We start from the raw sequence: 17,021 nt of genomic DNA on the forward strand, positions 1-17,021 counted from the left end.
TTTTGCCAAGATGAAATGCTGCGGTTAGGAAGCATGTAGCGAGGCTCCAAATGCTCCAACAGATCGCCGACAGGTCTCGCAGACAACAGCCGCTCTATCATGTGACACATACTGCTCCGATGCGCCGAGCTGGGTTACGCCAAGTAGCGCGTTTTGTGAGATGATTGTGTGATACTTCGGATCGAATTAAATTTTTTATTTCTCTCCAATATCCGATCCAGTAATTTAAGTCAGTATCGGACCGATGCAGATACGTAATATCGGATCTGTCCATCTCTACTAAAGACACAATTTTATCCCCCCCCATTGTTTTTGGTGTGTAACACTAGTTTATCCTTTGAGTTAAGTGCTTTGATTAATCCTTGAATGGTCTGGACTGAAAAAAGGTGAAAAAGCAGCCAAAGTCCAAAGAAAGACTTCAAAAGATCTTATGAAACTGACTCCTTGGAAGCAAAATGTAAAGAAATGAATCCTGGCTCAAGACGTTTGCACAGTGTTGTATGTATTTCCTATGGATAACATCCCTTAGGCTTGATAAGTTAGTAAGTTCACTTTAACTGAGATACATAAATGTTAAAGTAGATTTCAAACCTTTGTTATTGTGGCCACATGATGTGGACCAACATCACATGAACTGGACTTGGATCACACGCAAGAGGTCTACCAACGTCATGCTCAACTTCCCTAAATCAATAAGGCTCAAATGCTTCTCTTTTTTTTTTCCTTCGCTCCCCTGATAGAGAGTATTTACACACAAACAACAAAGGAAAAGATGGGTTACTATAGTCCACACTTTTTAATGACTCACTGTTTCTTAACATCTGATTCAAACTTAATGACACTGCTTGAAAACTGCTTCAAATGCATAAATTCATAACGAGGATAAAAATAAGATGATTGTCTTACCCTAAATGAAGTTTAAGGTAACTGCTGATGCAGCTACTGTGCACCAGCATTTTAAAACTTTCTGACCCCGATGTGCAGGAAGTAGAAAATACAGTATATGGCCATTCAGCTTTAGTTTTATTTCAGGTCACACTGAATCATAAAATGTTTCAAAGTTCAACTAGACATTCCACTGGAGGGAGGCTGCCTTCATAAAGAGAAGTATTTGCCAAAGCTTAGTCACGAAGAACACCAAAGCAGTCTTGACTGCTACAGTCTCATAATGCAAAGTCTAAAGGTCAAGACCTATTTTATACTAACTAAAAGTATTTATGTGAAAAACTTAGAGCCACTCCTGCCTTAACCAGAAATTCTCCACGTCCACTCATATCCACGAGGACTGATGATAGTTACTGATCACATCTGTGACTCAAATAGTGAGCAACCATAGACAAGACATGAGGACTTAAGGATGTCAGCGGCTACACAACAGTGCTTTTTGTTGGCTTAAGTACCAGTGGTTCTGTAGGTGGTGTATGTGCCAAGACAGCAATTCATCTGGAACTGAAAAGGGTGGCATACACCTACAAGTGTTTTTCTCTATCCTTACATGTTGAAGAAGAAGAGGAAGGATGTCAAAGAGTCATAAACAATATAAAAGATGGATGTAGCTTCCACGTAGCCAAAATTAAGCCAATATGGGAGGCCTTAAAAATGAATTCTATCTGAAGGCCACCAGATGGCGATAGCTGTGGTTGAACAAAAGACTTCCAGTCCCGTAAAAGACTACACGAAACGGCTTTCAGTCTCAATCTCTGTAAACACTTTGCTGATGAGTTTATGGGGTCAGGTACACATTTAGGGTAAAGTCTTGGTCATACCGTATTTCAAAGAGGGAGGCCTGTACATGCCACAAAACTGCACACTCACTAGCTAATGACTTGTGACTGACAAGTTGTTAGCCACACAATTTCACAGTCAGACCAGCCTTTCCTCATCATCTGGGTTTTTTGGTTTTTTTGTCTTTTTGCAACCAAGGTGGCAATGGCAGAAACACTCATCTTGAATCTTTAAAACAAACACTGAGGTTATGTTGTAGTAGCTGTGATGATTGACTTGCATAAGGTTGTAATAAACTTGAGTGACATGACATCTGGAACAGGGTTTTATTGAACAAAAAAGAAAATGATTAGTGATTGTTTATCAACTTTCCCTGCAGTGTACTAACTAGTTAACAACTTACAATTAAACCACTGCTTGACTCTTCCTCATCAGCGGCTCAGCTATGATGCACACTCGTGCCTCTGCCACTGCCTACTGCTTTTTCTGCATCAATGCATATCAGAAAAACGTATATCCTATATCTTTGACTGTGACAGGCAAATATTATTAAAGCAATACATGAATCAGGCTGTAGAAACAAAAGAATACTTTCAGTCTGCAACCACCATCATTTTTTCTGTATAAGAAAATAATATATGAATGTGATTTTCCTTTGCATAATCCAAAGCTATTCTAACAGTGCAGACGTGAACTAATAAGACACCTGAAGGAACGTGTGCTTATTTTCTAATACCGATTCATCTGGTTTTTTAATCACATATTCCCTGCCCCAATGTGGCACACTTATATTGACTCCTCTCTAGATCAAATTTAAATAATCATCCAACACTGAAGCCATAGCACCGGTAAATGTTCACATCTGGGAAGCTGAATTGAGCAGAATCTGGTACATTTTGCTTGAAAATGACCCAAAATGCTAAAAACTGAAGTCGTTACAGATGCTCTTCTCTTCATCTGAAAACCGCAATTTTATTCTTACTCTTGTAAGGCTGAAAGATGTGTCTGAAAATAGTTACACGTTAACTTTCTGTTAAGATGGTGAAATTATTATCTAAACCCAGTGAATAAAGATAAGCAAGAGTGTACGTTCTCAAACAGACAAATTTAAGCGATTATTGAACAAGACTTTTCTATTCAACCATGATTTAATCTGTTGATGCGATATGCATATATGTGGCTTATTCGAGATGGGGGATCTACTAGTTATTCTGGGCACAGAAGTGACAGATTATTAGAGTTGTGTAGTTATAATTCCAAAGTCCAACCCAGTCCACAGATCTAATCCAAAGTTCACAGGTAAGATCACAACATAAATCATCAATCACTGCAGTATTTGGGGGTCATGTGTCCCGTTCAATCTGACAGACTGCTAGAGCACATACAGTGCACACAGCAAATACTACGCCCTTTCCCCTAAACCGGTTGGTTTGTCATGACTTAGCAGCACTTGAGCTTTTCTGCACTACATCTCACTTCAGCCAAGCGAGGCTCCTTACGCTGTGGTTCGACAGAAAACAACAATGTATTTCAAATGCAAGACGGAGGACCAAGCTAATTGACACTGCAAATATAATCAGCTACCTTAGAAATGCCAGCAACGCATATAGTTAATTTATCCAGTTGTCGTGCTGTTGAACTTCACTATGAGGTCATCGAGAATCTGCCTACCTTGTGTGAGTCTCAACAGTTGTTGCGAGGTGGTGTTTTCCTTGGGCAGCTACCTGCTAGCTGGTTGCTAGTAAGTTAGCGCTGGTATGCTGCTAGCGACTAGCTGCTGATGAATTCCACAATGTCAGAGCAGTAAGCGATTACAAGATAGGAGGCGACCAAAAGACAACCGGCAAGACAGACCACAGTGAGTCAGGGACGCTAAGAAATCAACCACTCCTTCACTGAGGCTGCTGTGCATCCTGTTAGCAACAGATAAACATCCCATTTGATGGTTTCTCAAACACTCTTCGCTTTCCCGCAGCCATCTTACTTTAACTCCGCCCACACGTCTTCTCTGACTCACAGCGACGCTGCTTCGCACAGCTGTATGAGGGCTTTAAAGTGCCCAGATTATATACACTGCGTGCTAAACACAATGCACAAAGCTGAAACTTGTGAAAAATTGCTTGGCACCATGTCTGACTTTGGAGTTAGTTTGCAGTCCTCACCTCTTAGTCGGATAACTGTTTTTATCAGTAGACCTGAAAGCTCCAGTTACTGCACCTTCAGAAAAGCCATGCAAATAAACTAAGCACAGGCAAACAAGGAGAGCTTATCTAAACGTAAAGACCCGCAGCAGTCAAATAAAACAGCGTAGCTTAAACATGGAAACATGGAAAGCAAATCCACATAGCGAATCCAGAAATGTATGGAAGTTTTTACCACTGGGGAAAAAGAAAAGCAATTTATAAGTGTTAATTTTGTATTATTATGTCAACATTTTAAGTTGAGTATTTCAAAATTTATTTTACACCAACTATATTGTAGGCTAAAGACTTTACAATATTACAAGAAGATGACAAAAATTTAACAATCTCAATAATCAAGTCAAATTTAAGGTATATTAAAAAAAAATCCATACCCTATTCATTTATAGACACACAGTGACATCCTCTCTGTAGTTTGGGCTCTATAATCCTGTCAGTGTTTGCTGTGTCTGAATTTTAAAGAGATAGCCTGCTCTGGTTTTCCGAGAGAGTTAAGAATTCCCAGAAGAAACATGACATCTGTTATGGTTTCCCTCCATAGAGACCAGCATCACCAGGCAGTGATCAGGTAGACCTGGGTTGTTGTTAGGTGGACTCTACAGTGGTGCCTGTGTGTTCCTCTTCATCATGAGCAGTACTTGCCTAAAAAATACGTTCATTTAAGGCCGATGTTTGGAAAATGGATATAACAGGTGATGTTAGTATCAGAGGGAACCGATGGCAGAGGCTGTTTAGGCAGCAACAGGGGCAGAAAGCCAGTGGGGAAGGACAAGATGGTGTCAAGGATAAGGGAAAACATAACACTTTCCTGGGCAGAATTTTGAAATTTAAGTAAGTATTATTGATTAAGCTGAATCTTTTTGGAAAAAGAAAAGTGCAGCTGTGATACAACAACAACAAGGCTGTTACTCAATTAGGCAGCTTGTAGAATGACAACATGTTTCCAATTATTAAGATTTAAAACATTTGACCTGTTTGAGATAATTAACACAAATTAGATCAGATATAATATCATTTATTCATGACAAGAGTCTTTCATCGTTTTGTTTGGGCTCCTGTTTTGGCAAATATTTCACAGTGAAAAATCCTAATACATTTTCCTGTCACAAGCAATGCTTTGGTTAATAATTTGACTATGACAAGTCTCGAATCATAATATTTATGTGACTCTGTTCTTCTCTTCTTTCCCTTCTTCAACATTTCTCAGCTGGAACGAGTTCATTGTTGATCCAGCTGAGCAGTTTTATTATGTCTGGATTCAGGTCATGACACTACCCATCGTTTACAACTGGGTAATCATCATTTTGAGGTGAAGTAGTGCAGTGTGGTATGTTTGCAAATGGTAATCATTCCTAAGCATATAACAACAGTGCATGATAGGACATTTTCTGAAGCAATGCTTGTGTTTTTCAGGACTTGTTTCACTATGATAGCACTGAGCTACCTCCCTGTGTGGCTTACTCTGGACTATGTGTCAGACCTCATGTATATGATTGATATGATCATCACTCTTCACACTGGTAATTCTGTCGGTTTACAGTGCGAGTTCAAATTCCAACTTACTTTTGTCACGTGCAAGTTTTACATAACCCTTTATCATATTAAATATGACAGTCTTTTTTCCCTAGCTGCTTCTATTCATGTGGCCGCTGTAGCTATGGCTATAGCTATAATGAGGAAAAGTCATTTGGATGCTTTCTAACAGTTAGAGCCAACCTGTGTATTGATAAATTACATCACTGTACGATGAGTATTCTGGGCTTCATTAAACACTGTTTTTGCCTCTTCAGGTTACTTGGATCAGGGCATCCTGGTCAAAGACCTGATTCAGTTGAGGAAGCGCTACCTGCGCTCTAAACATTTCCTCTGGGACCTGGCTTCCATTCTTCCTTTCGACTTCCTGTATTTTGCATTCGGCATCCAAACTCCTCTGGTCAGAATCAACCGCCTTTTGCGTATCCCACGACTCAACGAGGCCTTGGACCGCATGGAGACAAGAACCTCCTACCCCAACACCTTCCGCATTGCCAAGCTCATGATCTACATCTTTGTGCTTATCCACTGGAATACCTGTCTGTACTTTGCGCTGTCCAGCAGCCTCGGCTTTGGAAGTGATCCTTGGGTTTACCCTAATATCACCAACACAGAGTTTGGCTCCATGCGACGTCAGTACTTTTACTGCTTCTGGTTTTCCGCACAGATTTTAACCACAGTGGGAGACATCCCCCAGCCAGAAAGGGAAGAGGAGTTCTTGTTTATGATCGCGGACTTGCTCATTGCTGTGTTGGTGTTTGCGTCAATTGTTGGCAATGTCGGCAATGTCATCACAAGCCTAAGAGATCGCGATAATGTCTTCTTCCCTAACCATGAGCTGGTAAGCTGATGGAAGAGCCAAGCTTATTGAAAAGAATTTTAATAATGAAGATTGTGTGATAGCTTTCTTTAGCTAACATTTATAGAAAATCAAGTTTTTCTTTCCTTCTTTCAGGTAAAGGCATACCTGCGTAGTCATCACATCAGCAAGGAGCTTCGAGAGCGTATCAACAACTGGTACCAGCATCTTTACATCAACAAGAAGATCATGCGAGAAAATGAAATCCTGCAGCAGCTGCCTCTGCATATGAGGACAGAGATCGCGGTCAGCGTTCATCTTCGCACACTCTCCAAAGTCACCATCTTCCAGAACTGCGACAGAAGTCTGCTGGAGGAGCTGGTTCTCAAACTAACTCCTCAGGTCAGAAAGCTGGCAAAGCTGTGTTTGTAACTTATAGTCACTAATTTGTTTATAGAGCACACAACTAAAGTGAATGGCACCTGCTCTCTGTGGAATGTGGTTCAGTAGCTTATTGTTTTCTTGCAGATCCGAATTTAACACTGTTGTTGGTTTACCTTGACAGTGCTTTTGGAATAAAACAATCCTTTGAGGCTGATGAAGTCTCACCTGCTCTTTATCTTTTTATCTTGTAGGTGTTCAGTCCAGGAGAGTACGTCTGCAGGAAAGGAGATGTGGGCCATGAAATGTACATCATCAAAGAAGGAAAATTGGCAGTTGTGGCAGATGATGGGGTTACAGAATTTGCTGTGCTGAGTGATGGGAATTTCTTTGGGGAAATTAGTATCCTTAACATCAAAGGTATGTTAAGTGATTTGAGCATGCTCTTACAAGTGAATTTGTTTAGCTGGTGAAGAGACACATGGACAAGAAGCAGGCCAGCTCTTTTTCTTCAGTTGTCTAAAAAATAAAACCGAGAGTCTCAACAATGGTAAAAATATTCTTTCAGACTATTAGAGATGCTTGAAATAGACAAGTATTCTCTATAAAAGGAGGGAACGGGATTTCTGCACATTTAAAGTGAAGAATTACGACTAAAATACAAATTATACTAAGAGTTTTTTAATTGTAGTACAGCTGAAATTCAAGGTGGAGCCTATAATTCTGTTCACAGTTTTCACAAGAAGATGACTCAGATGAAAGAAAATTGCTTCTGAAGGCATCTAAAAGTGTATAATTGGAATCGGGAATGTTGCTGTATGAAGAAAGCAAACAAGTTTACTTTCAAGTGGTTGTGCTGAATTACAGTTTTTACAAATTTGCAAAAAATCTCTAGAAATGTCCACAACACCATAACATACATACAACCACAGGTCCAAAAAAGTTGGGACATGGTGTAAAATTTAATGTAAATCTCACAACCCCATATTTCATATTGAATAGAATATAGAGAATGTATCCTGTTTAACCTGAGAAAATGCAACATTTTAAGAAAGACTTTAGCTCATTTTGAATGTGATAGCAGCAATACATCTATAAAGTTGGGACAGGGCCGTGTTTGACACTCTGTAACATCCCTCTTCTGTTAACAACAGTCTTTAAACATCTAGGAACTGAGGAGACCAGATATAGATGATAAGATTTTCAAAGGGTCCACAATTTTATGCTAACATTATTTTGAAATGCTATTGTTAATAGAATATTGGTTTATAAGATTTACAAATTATTATATTCTGTTTTTTATTTACAGTTTAAACTTTTTTGGTAAGTCCAAAGGTATTTTTGGGAGCCTCTATAATTCCTACTCTATTGGTTTAGTTGAAGCTGTCAGTTGGATTTTTCTTTTTTTCACATTCAAAATATTATGGATGATTATTACTACTTTCTTTTACTATTTTTCTTTATTTGTTTCCTTGACATACTACTACACACTGATGGCTGTTAAAAAACAGCCACCTGTATATCAGGTGGCTGTTTTTTAACTGCAATCAATTGGAATTTGCTTTGAGGGCTGGTGTCCAGTCATGTAGGAACAGGAAGGACCCATCCCCAAAATATTCCCACAGAGTTGGGAGCATGAAATTGCTGCAAAATATTTTTGTATGCTGAAGCATTAAGAGTTTCTTTCACGCGAGCTAAGGGGCTGAGTCCAACTCCTGAAAAACAACTCAACACCATTATCCCCACTCCACTAAACTTTACACTTGGAACAGTGCACTCAGACAAGTACTGTTACCCTGGCAACATTCCCGAAAACAGATGGAAAAGCATAATACGCCACTTTATAGAACACATCTTCACTGCTCTGGGATCTAGTGGTGCATGTTTTACCCCACTGCATCCAAGACTTTATACTGTGCTTGGTGATGTATGGCTTGGATGCAGCAGCTCGGACATAGAACCCCATTCCACATTGCATCTACATCTACATTGCATTGAGGAAATTTCAGAACTGGACTTGTTGCACTGGTGGTATCCTATCACGGGCCCATGCTGGAATTCACTGAGCTGCTGAGAGCAACAAATTCTTTCACAAATGTTTGTAGACGCATTCTGCATGCCTAAGTGTTTGATATTATACATCTGAATTCAATGATTTGCATGGATTGCAATATAGTGTATATAGTGTATATAGTGTATATAGTGTATATTCAATTAACTTAAGACCAAAACAAGAATGATTGGCTGGTTTTAAAAGTCTTGAATAAACCAACAAATGTTGGTAACATCCTTAAAATTTTTAGGTTTGTCAGGTTTTTACAGAAATACTATTCTCTTTTATTACAGGTAACAAGTCAGGCAACCGCAGGACTGCCAACATCCGAAGCAATGGGTACTCTGATCTCTTCAGCTTGTCCAAAGAAGACCTGACAGATGTATTATCGGAGTTCCCTGCAGCCAAACGTCACCTGGAGGAGAAAGGCCGACAGATCCTCACTAAAATGGGCATGTTGGAGGAGAGTGGGGAGAAAGAGGAAGGGGAGGGAGAGAAAGTGGAAACCAAGATACAAAGACTAGAGAGCAACTTGGAGGTTCTGCAAACTAAATTAGCTCGACTAATGATGGAATTGGAATCGAGCAACCGCAAAATGCAGGCCAGGGTGGCGCAGCTGGAGCTGGAAGTTTCAGAACTGGAGACTCAGCTGTCAGAAGATGATGGAGAGAGAGACAGAACATTGGGAAGAGGGCAAGGTGTGGGTAGGGAGGCTGAATGGGAGCGAGAGGAGGCAGAGGGAGAGGAGGAGGAGGAAGAAGAAGGCTCATATATGAAGGGGGAAAAACAGGGACATGGAGATGATAGTAATGATATCACCAAAGAGGGAGATGGTGAGAGCACTAAAAGTACAAAGGAAGATGCTGAAAAGGTGGTAGAGGGAGATAAATGTAGGCCAAAAAACCCAGATAATCAAGGAGATAAAAGTGAAGATGATGGAGAGAAGATCCAAGGAGATGACAGACCTGGGAAAGGAGATGGAGCTGAGATTGAACCTGAAAATGGGAAAGAAGCGAAAAGTGGAAAGAGAGAATCTGAGGAAGGGAAAAGGAGGAAAAGGATAAGGGAAAGAAAGCTGAAAGGTAGAAGAAATGAACGAAAAACTAAGAAAAAATGAAAAGAAATGTGAACTGTGTTTTTCCCATATGCGTTTTCAGGAAACGCTGCAGTGGATATTTGTTCCCCTAGATGGCAGCATTGCATTCCTCCCTTCTAAGTCATCGTCAAGAAAATCAATGTATTAATCCCTCCCCTCTCCCTTTAGTATATTTATACAGTTTTCAATAAAATAGTCTTATTAGTTTGGTTTCTTTGTTTGTTTCTTTTTAATTCATTAATTTGCAATATACATGACATGTTGTAAAAGTTGTGTTCACTTTGATTCTTTTAATATGTATTGGTTACTGACAGCAGATTCCAATATTTTAAATAAAACATTTAACCAGCAATTACAGACGTTTTCTTGCATCCCTTTAATGTATTGTCCCTATGACTAAATTGCGTCTGTTAACACCATCTATCAAAGTGCAGCTGTAGTGTAGCGTGGTGAGATCCTTGCTCTAAACTACGCCCGAATGAAAAACAAAGAAGAGGACCAGAAACCGCAACGGAGTTTTCCAATCCTCATCCTCATAATTTTAGAACACACGCACATCTTTAAATTGGTGCACAGCACACCACAGAAAAATGCTGGCTTCCTGACAAACCTGTCATTTATATCCCCCATGCGAAAAGCGCCTGCTGGCCCTTTAATTACGCACGGCTTACGTACTTCCCGGAAGCGCAGTGGGGACACAGGCCCCATCGATTCAACACAACTGCATACATAAGCACTTACTAATAATAAAGCACTGTTTGTATGTCATTTTCATGGAGTGCTATCGCTAACACATATGGCGGGTCAAGAGGAAAAGCCAATCATCTATACCATGGAAAACAAGCCGATTGTAACATGTGAGTGTTTGTTAAACGGAGACGTTCACTCTTTTATTTTTTATGGTCTTGACAGCTAGCCCTGCTAGCTGCATTCATTAGCTTATTTTGGCTAAGCTAGCTGTCACCCTTACAATAACCAATTTGTAGTCGCTGCTTATGTGTATAGCAATTGGGGATGGCTTATTTCCAAACTGTTAGGCTGTAATATTTTTAGACGTGCATACTGCGCCGTGTTCGTGTTAAATGTTCTCAGGAAAGACGGTCTCTTAGCTAGCTGCACTGATTAACAGGCCCAGCTAACGATAGAACGTCACGGACAGGTGCTGCAGTTTTAGTGGGGTATCATATTGTTCCTTGCTATACAGCCACAGTTTTCCCTGTCGGGAACTCGAAAAGTAGCTGCCACAGTGAAGAGTGAGAGCTGGGCTCGGTTTGCCATTCATAAATCCCGTGGAGTGTGGTAGAAGCTTCATTGGTGGGGTTATTATTTTAGGGAGCGACAATGGTGGTGGGTGCCAGCTTCATCTGATTTCGCAGTATGTATGTTTCGCAAGTATAAGAGTAGATAGAGGCTCTAGGAAATGGGACTATGAATGAAAATCATTGGTGGCACACTTTGACGTTCAGACATTGGGGTTCACAAGCGAAATCGCAGGTAGATCTCAGAGTGTGGATATAGGGGTCCCTTGTCGGGTTATCGTGTGTCCTACACTAGACGGTTGCATTCTGTAGTAATAGGTCCTTTTACAGATATAAAATATGAAGTTAAGGCCTTAGAGATTGTAATGCTCTTAACAGTAAATGTAATATGAAATGAAAATGACACCCTACTGTTGCAGGATTTATTGTCAGGGTTTCTGTGTAAATTACTTACTGTCTCAAGTTGGATACTGAAAACGCAGTTTGTGTGTCATGTGTGTGTGATTGTAATTGTGCATAAGTGGAGACCTCGGGTTACACTCTGGTTTACTCTGGCCGTGTGATCATAGATTTACACAGAGCTTATGCCACTCAAATAGTGTGTGGTTGTGTTCTTGATGATAGCAGAATTAACATATGATGAAACATTGATTCGCTCAGCAACATTTAGCGATGAGGAGGGATACATCAGAGTATGTCTATGTAGTAGATGAGCAGCAATGTGCCAAGTGTGTGAGAGCAGCTAACCCAATGCAAGGATCATCAGTTTGCTTTGCAGCTTCAATAGCAGCTTTTGTGAACATCCAAAGTTCATTATTGTTTGCATTGCACTGGGTATATCAAGAACTGTTGAGCTAACACAAACAACTGCAGTATCCCAGTGTGGGTGATAAAATGCTGAACTTCAACAGTTAAATATGGCGCTTTCAGATTAGAACAACAAATCTGACTTGTTTGTGCTAAATTGACCAAATTACAGAGTATACAGGAAGACATGAACTGTTAGAATGACCAGTTCACATTTTGTCACTGTGATGACGGTACAGGCACATTATTGAAGTCGTACAGATTTTAGTATTTGATACAATAGTTAGGTTAACCTCTTTGTGTCCTCAGTGCTTTGAATTTTGTTTTCCACTTGGTATTTATTTTGGTTTTATTTGGGCAGAGGCAACAAAACCTTTTTAGTTAGTTTTAATGACTGAAACTGTTTGATAAAGCTTAGGAAAAGATCTAAAAGAAAAAAAATATTAACGCTGGATGTGGAAAAGTGAAGTTTTAATAGTGTGTTTAAAAGCGATTTAAGGAGTGCTTTTGCAAATGTACCTCACTCAGTGTATTAGGCACTGATGCAAAGGAAACGGCAGAATTGACTGATATTTGTGGCACTGTTAGGGTGAACAAGATCCACATGCATATGTTCTGGTGTGGTCAGAATGTGGAGGGTATGGTGGTACATGAACCAGTTCTCCACCTGCTGCCAGTGGTGGTTAGACTGGTCCTCCTGTTCACACCCTGCAGAAAAAGCAGTAACTATTATCCCCATCTCTAGTCTGATGGACAACTGCTGGCGACATCGAGGACTGCCACAAAAGAGTCAAATTGACCTGACGTTGAGGTTGAAGTGCTGACCTTTTGGGATATTTGGTTACATTTTGTTTCATAAACCATGTGATTTCCTTTTACTTTTCAAGTGTATTCAAAGAAAACATGGTTTCACACTGGTTCACTAAAGCACTTGTTTAAAGCTACACTGCAAGTGTAGCTTTAAACAAGTGCTTTAGTCACTGTTCATCAAAACCCACACATCTACCTTGAATGACAGCTTGATAATTTCTAAAATTGGACACCATTGTTCTGCAGGAGTGGTGACTCTACCAGTCCGCGCTGGTAAAAGTGGATTCATGGAGTGTAGGAGGCATATGGAAGAGGAGCCTTAAATTAAAAGCTGCATGTCTGAACCATTATGTCATAGTCACAGTCACAACTCTTTTTGTAGTTTTCTACCCTGGTCTGTATCAAAGCAGTATCAGCAGGAGTGAGAGGGACTCTTTTATTTATTTATTTATTTTTTGTAATCGCAGGTGGGGCGTGAACAACGAGTCATGTAGCAAAAGAAATCAGATGTTTGTTTTTCCAATAGCAATGGCTGATTCTGGCTCTGTGTAGGGCAGTGCACTGTGATAACAGGTGCTGATGCATGCGTGTTTTTGCACTTTTATATTTGCATTGCTGATCATGTGCTCTATTATAGCAACTGGCACTGCATAGAAAAATAGACTGTTGAACTCAAATCCCTGGCTTTGGTATTCGCTTTCTTTACTACCAGTGATTGATCTGTAGTTTTTTCTGCTTTCTGTCAGTTGAATCTTTTACGGATGTTGAGCCATGTGTGGGAATATAATGACTGCGACTGTGAAGGCTAGTCCAGACTGTATTTACAGATGACACCGTGATGAAAGAAAGGATTGACAGTGTTAAACTTTGGTTGTGTAAATATCTTAGCTTGAGTAGCTCTGTCTTTAGAATAAAAGTGAATATGCTTTGTAATGAATTCTTTTTTTCTTTTACTTTTTGTTTAATGATAAGCTGTAGATGGCTAGAAATCTCTGTCACAACAGTAGCACTTGTGCTAGGACATAGCAATCAGTTACAATACAAGGGTATTTCTATTGCTTTTTGGAAACAGGTGTTTGCTGTGCAGAAAAGAGAGAAGTAGGGGTTTAAAAAAATCTATTTGCGCTCCTAATATTGTGTAGTTTAATAGTCTAGTCTGGAGCTGTGTACAGTTGCCTCCTGGACAGCTTTAAACATAAAAAAAGAAGTAGAAATCCCAAGAATGATGTTGTGGAAGCAGAGGAGGCTTTATTCTGGAAACCTTGACATCATTTAGACCCAGAGGGCTGTTAAACAGGAGGCAGCAGATATAGAAGAAGAGTGCAGTGCAGGAGGTTGATGCTGCCAGACTAGCCCGACGAAAACTTTGACAACATTTTCCCTAAATTAAAGTGTCATCACAGCTTGACTGTCTTTGCATCTGGTGAGGTTTTATTGCAGATTCTGAAGGTGTTTAGAGTTAAAAACCATTTGTCACATTGTGCAGTGATTGTTTACTCCATTTCTGATATTTTCATACAAAAAAGAATTCACTTTGCATTTTGTTCCCAATTCTTATTTTTTTCGGTCAATGTTGTGTGTTCACATCAAAGTGGTGTTGGCAGCATCTGACAAGGAGGTGTTTGATGAATCATGTGACTTTTCTACCACCCAGAATGATCCCTATGACAGGTACAACAGAAATGTTCTCAAGTTGTTCAGAACAGAAATATAACAGTAAAATGCAAGACTGTTGTAAAAAAGGAAGAAAAGATGAAATACAGATTTTAGTTCCAGTTAATAAGTTTATCCTTAAGCGCTCTCAGCGCTGCTGTTGGTGGCTGCATATTAGAGCGCTGAAACTTTAAACTGGACCAGTTTAAACATTAAAGATTACAGGCTGATAAAGGAGACGTGGAAATCACTTCAGTTTGTCGGAGATCAAAGTGAAATTAAGTTGATTTTTTTGATGTGTGTTCCGTGTTCTAGTAACTGCATTTAGTTTTTATTCTCAGATGCAGACTCTGTGCTGTTTAAGGGTTTGAGAGTAAAGGTTAAACACAGAGACAGAATTCAGACTTTATACAAGCACATTTGATACGGGCGGCAAGCACAGTGTAGGTGTCCTGTTTTAGGATCAGATATTAATGCTTGTTGTACACTGATTATTGTAAAATTGTTTGCTGCCAACAGAAAACAAGAATCAAAGAATAAAGCATCTAAACATCTATATTATTGATTGTTGATTCTAATCAGGGAAACATAAAGATATTACACCCTCGTACTGTTCCCACCCAGGGAGCATACAGGAATAGTGACGCTATTTTCTGCGGAGAAGGTTGGTTGATTTCATACTTGTTGATCTCTAATCTGGAACCCAACCTGCTCCAGAGCAGGTTGGGTCACATCATAGGTTACCTTGGCCATTTACCCTAATAAGAAGTGAATCATCTTCGTAGAACAGAAAATGAAAGGTTAACCCTGAAGTTACCTGGATAAGGCCTCTGCTCGCTCTGTTTTAACTCAGGTGTGACATCCTTTTATGCTGGTCGGGGAAACTGTTATTGTCAAGAAGACATGAGAATTATTTTTTTTTAACAACAATATTCCATTACCACCCCTTGAACTATTGCATTTTTTTTTTTTTGCAATGACCTAATTTTTAACCCACCTTGTCTTCCTGTTTTTGTCTCAGGTGCTGGAGATCAGGCCTTGTTTACTTCTCTTTATACCTCATTGGCTCAACAGCTTCCCAGAGAGCCAATGGAGTGGAGGAGGTGAGTTTGTTTTTCTTCTTCTTCTTTCCTTTCAAGTTTCACAGGTCAGTGTTTCACCAGCAGCACATTACAGTCAACACAATACATTTGTATTACATTTATTGATCACACAGAAAAACCTCAGGAGCAGAGCACAATGAGAGACGTTCTAGAGGAAGCAAAGGTGTAAAGAATTAAAAGAGGAAGTAGGACGTCCGTTCATCACAAACCATAAATGACATTTACAGGTGCAGCTAAACTGCAGTAGAGACAAAAACTGGTTGGTTTGGCTGAGCATGAAGTGTAGCAACAGAAAAACACAAGGTTAGACATTAACCTGATCTCAGAGGTGTACTTAGTAATATTGGATGGTTTATTATTAATCGCCAGAGTTGCCTTAATGACTGGAATACTGATAATGTAATTCTCTCTGAGACATGATGTTTCATTTGAAAGCAAAGTGAATATTGTTGTGTATTAAAAATATTATGAGCTGGCATAGCAAGCAGAGCTTCTGATGGTCTTTTCTGAGCTGTTATCTGCACTGCGTGGATATAACACTTCAGGGTTTTGTTATCGTTATGACTTCGGCCAGAATCAGTTTATCCATCTGTTTGTGGTGACGGTAACCACATTGAGTGAAGATGGGCGGCTTTTTACATCCTTGATCTAATTTTCCCATTTTGTTATAACAGGAAGTTAACAAAGCAGCATTTATCTTCATCCAACAGAAAACACATCGACAATTCTGAGGACAAAATGGAAACTTGCGTGTAGTAATACCATTTCTAAGATACTGCTTCTGTTTCCTCCTGATATATTTGAAAAGACAGCGTGAGGTACATATTACATCAGTAAGACAGATTCTACTGGTGATACAGTTAAAGATATGATGCTCTGTCTTCATGGATATTTTAGAGTTTATTAGGTTGGGTTTATGGCAAAAGAACCCATTGGATAGAAAGATGACATTTTGTGCTATAAACTGTAGTCATTGTAAACTTGTTTGTATACTGATGCTCTGCTTTCATTTTTGTGCAGGACTTATGGCCGTGCACCAAAAATGATTCTCCTTGAAGCTAATTTTGTCCAGTTTAAAGAGGAGTTGCTCCCAAAGGAGGGCAACAAGGCTCTTCTCACCTTCCCCTTCCTCCACATCTACTGGACTGACTGCTGTGTGAGTACAAAGCACACACAGATACACAATCTTATTTCGCTCTGCTTGTCAGATCAGGTTGAGCATGTATTCTCTAGCCTGTCTTTGGGGGGTCCTTAGGTTGATTCAAAGCTCCATAAACTCGCCTTTATCAAATAGCTGTCTGACAGAGACATAAAGACTTATGTTGTGGGTTGGTGCTGTTCAAGCGAAATTTGGAAAGGTGTTGGCACATTTTGTACCGGAAGTGAGAGTAGTCGAGTCGTAATAAAGCAGAGTTTGTTTAATCCATGCGTGTTTAAAGATGGATGTGACTGCCTGGATGAGTGTTGTGTTTATACTTTTACGATCACTGTTCATCCCCTTTCGCATGATGCTGCTGCTTTTGTGTTGCTTCTGCCGGTCACGCACATCACTATTTTTATAACGTAGCGTTAGGGCTGAACGATATATCGCATTTGCGATA

General features: G+C 39.7%; 3 protein-coding genes across 4 annotated transcripts in view; 2 read left to right on the top strand and 1 right to left on the bottom strand.

The window, feature by feature from the left end:
• Positions 1-3,744, bottom strand: part of fhip1b (FHF complex subunit HOOK interacting protein 1B) — a 32,648-nt gene extending 28,904 nt beyond the window's left edge. For both annotated transcript variants that reach the window (XM_005746238.1, XM_013914158.1), the window contains exon 1: positions 3,397-3,744. The gene's annotated coding sequence lies outside the window, so the exon portion shown is untranslated. The remainder of the gene's footprint in view (positions 1-3,396) is intronic.
• Positions 3,388-9,809, top strand: cnga4 (cyclic nucleotide gated channel subunit alpha 4). The gene is made up of 7 exons (XM_005746248.1): positions 3,388-3,401; positions 5,134-5,235; positions 5,340-5,446; positions 5,717-6,300; positions 6,415-6,660; positions 6,894-7,059; positions 8,986-9,809. The coding sequence occupies exons 2-7, from the start codon at positions 5,192-5,194 to the stop codon at positions 9,807-9,809; spliced, it is 1,971 nt and encodes a 656-aa protein (XP_005746305.1). The 5' UTR covers positions 3,388-3,401; positions 5,134-5,191.
• Positions 9,810-10,480: 671 nt separating this feature from the next.
• The window catches only part of trappc10 (trafficking protein particle complex subunit 10), a 22,499-nt gene continuing 15,958 nt past the window's right edge, over positions 10,481-17,021 (top strand). Inside the window, exons 1-3 of the mRNA XM_005746239.1 lie at positions 10,481-10,645; positions 15,339-15,420; positions 16,441-16,576. Of these exons, the coding sequence (XP_005746296.1) occupies positions 10,585-10,645; positions 15,339-15,420; positions 16,441-16,576 (279 nt within the window). The 5' untranslated portion in view covers positions 10,481-10,584. The remainder of the gene's footprint in view (positions 10,646-15,338; positions 15,421-16,440; positions 16,577-17,021) is intronic.

This window comes from Pundamilia nyererei, unplaced genomic scaffold, assembly GCF_000239375.1.
Source record: "Pundamilia nyererei isolate P.nyererei 1_Seehausen unplaced genomic scaffold, PunNye1.0 scaffold00175, whole genome shotgun sequence".
NCBI lineage: Eukaryota > Metazoa > Chordata > Actinopteri > Cichliformes > Cichlidae > Pundamilia > Pundamilia nyererei.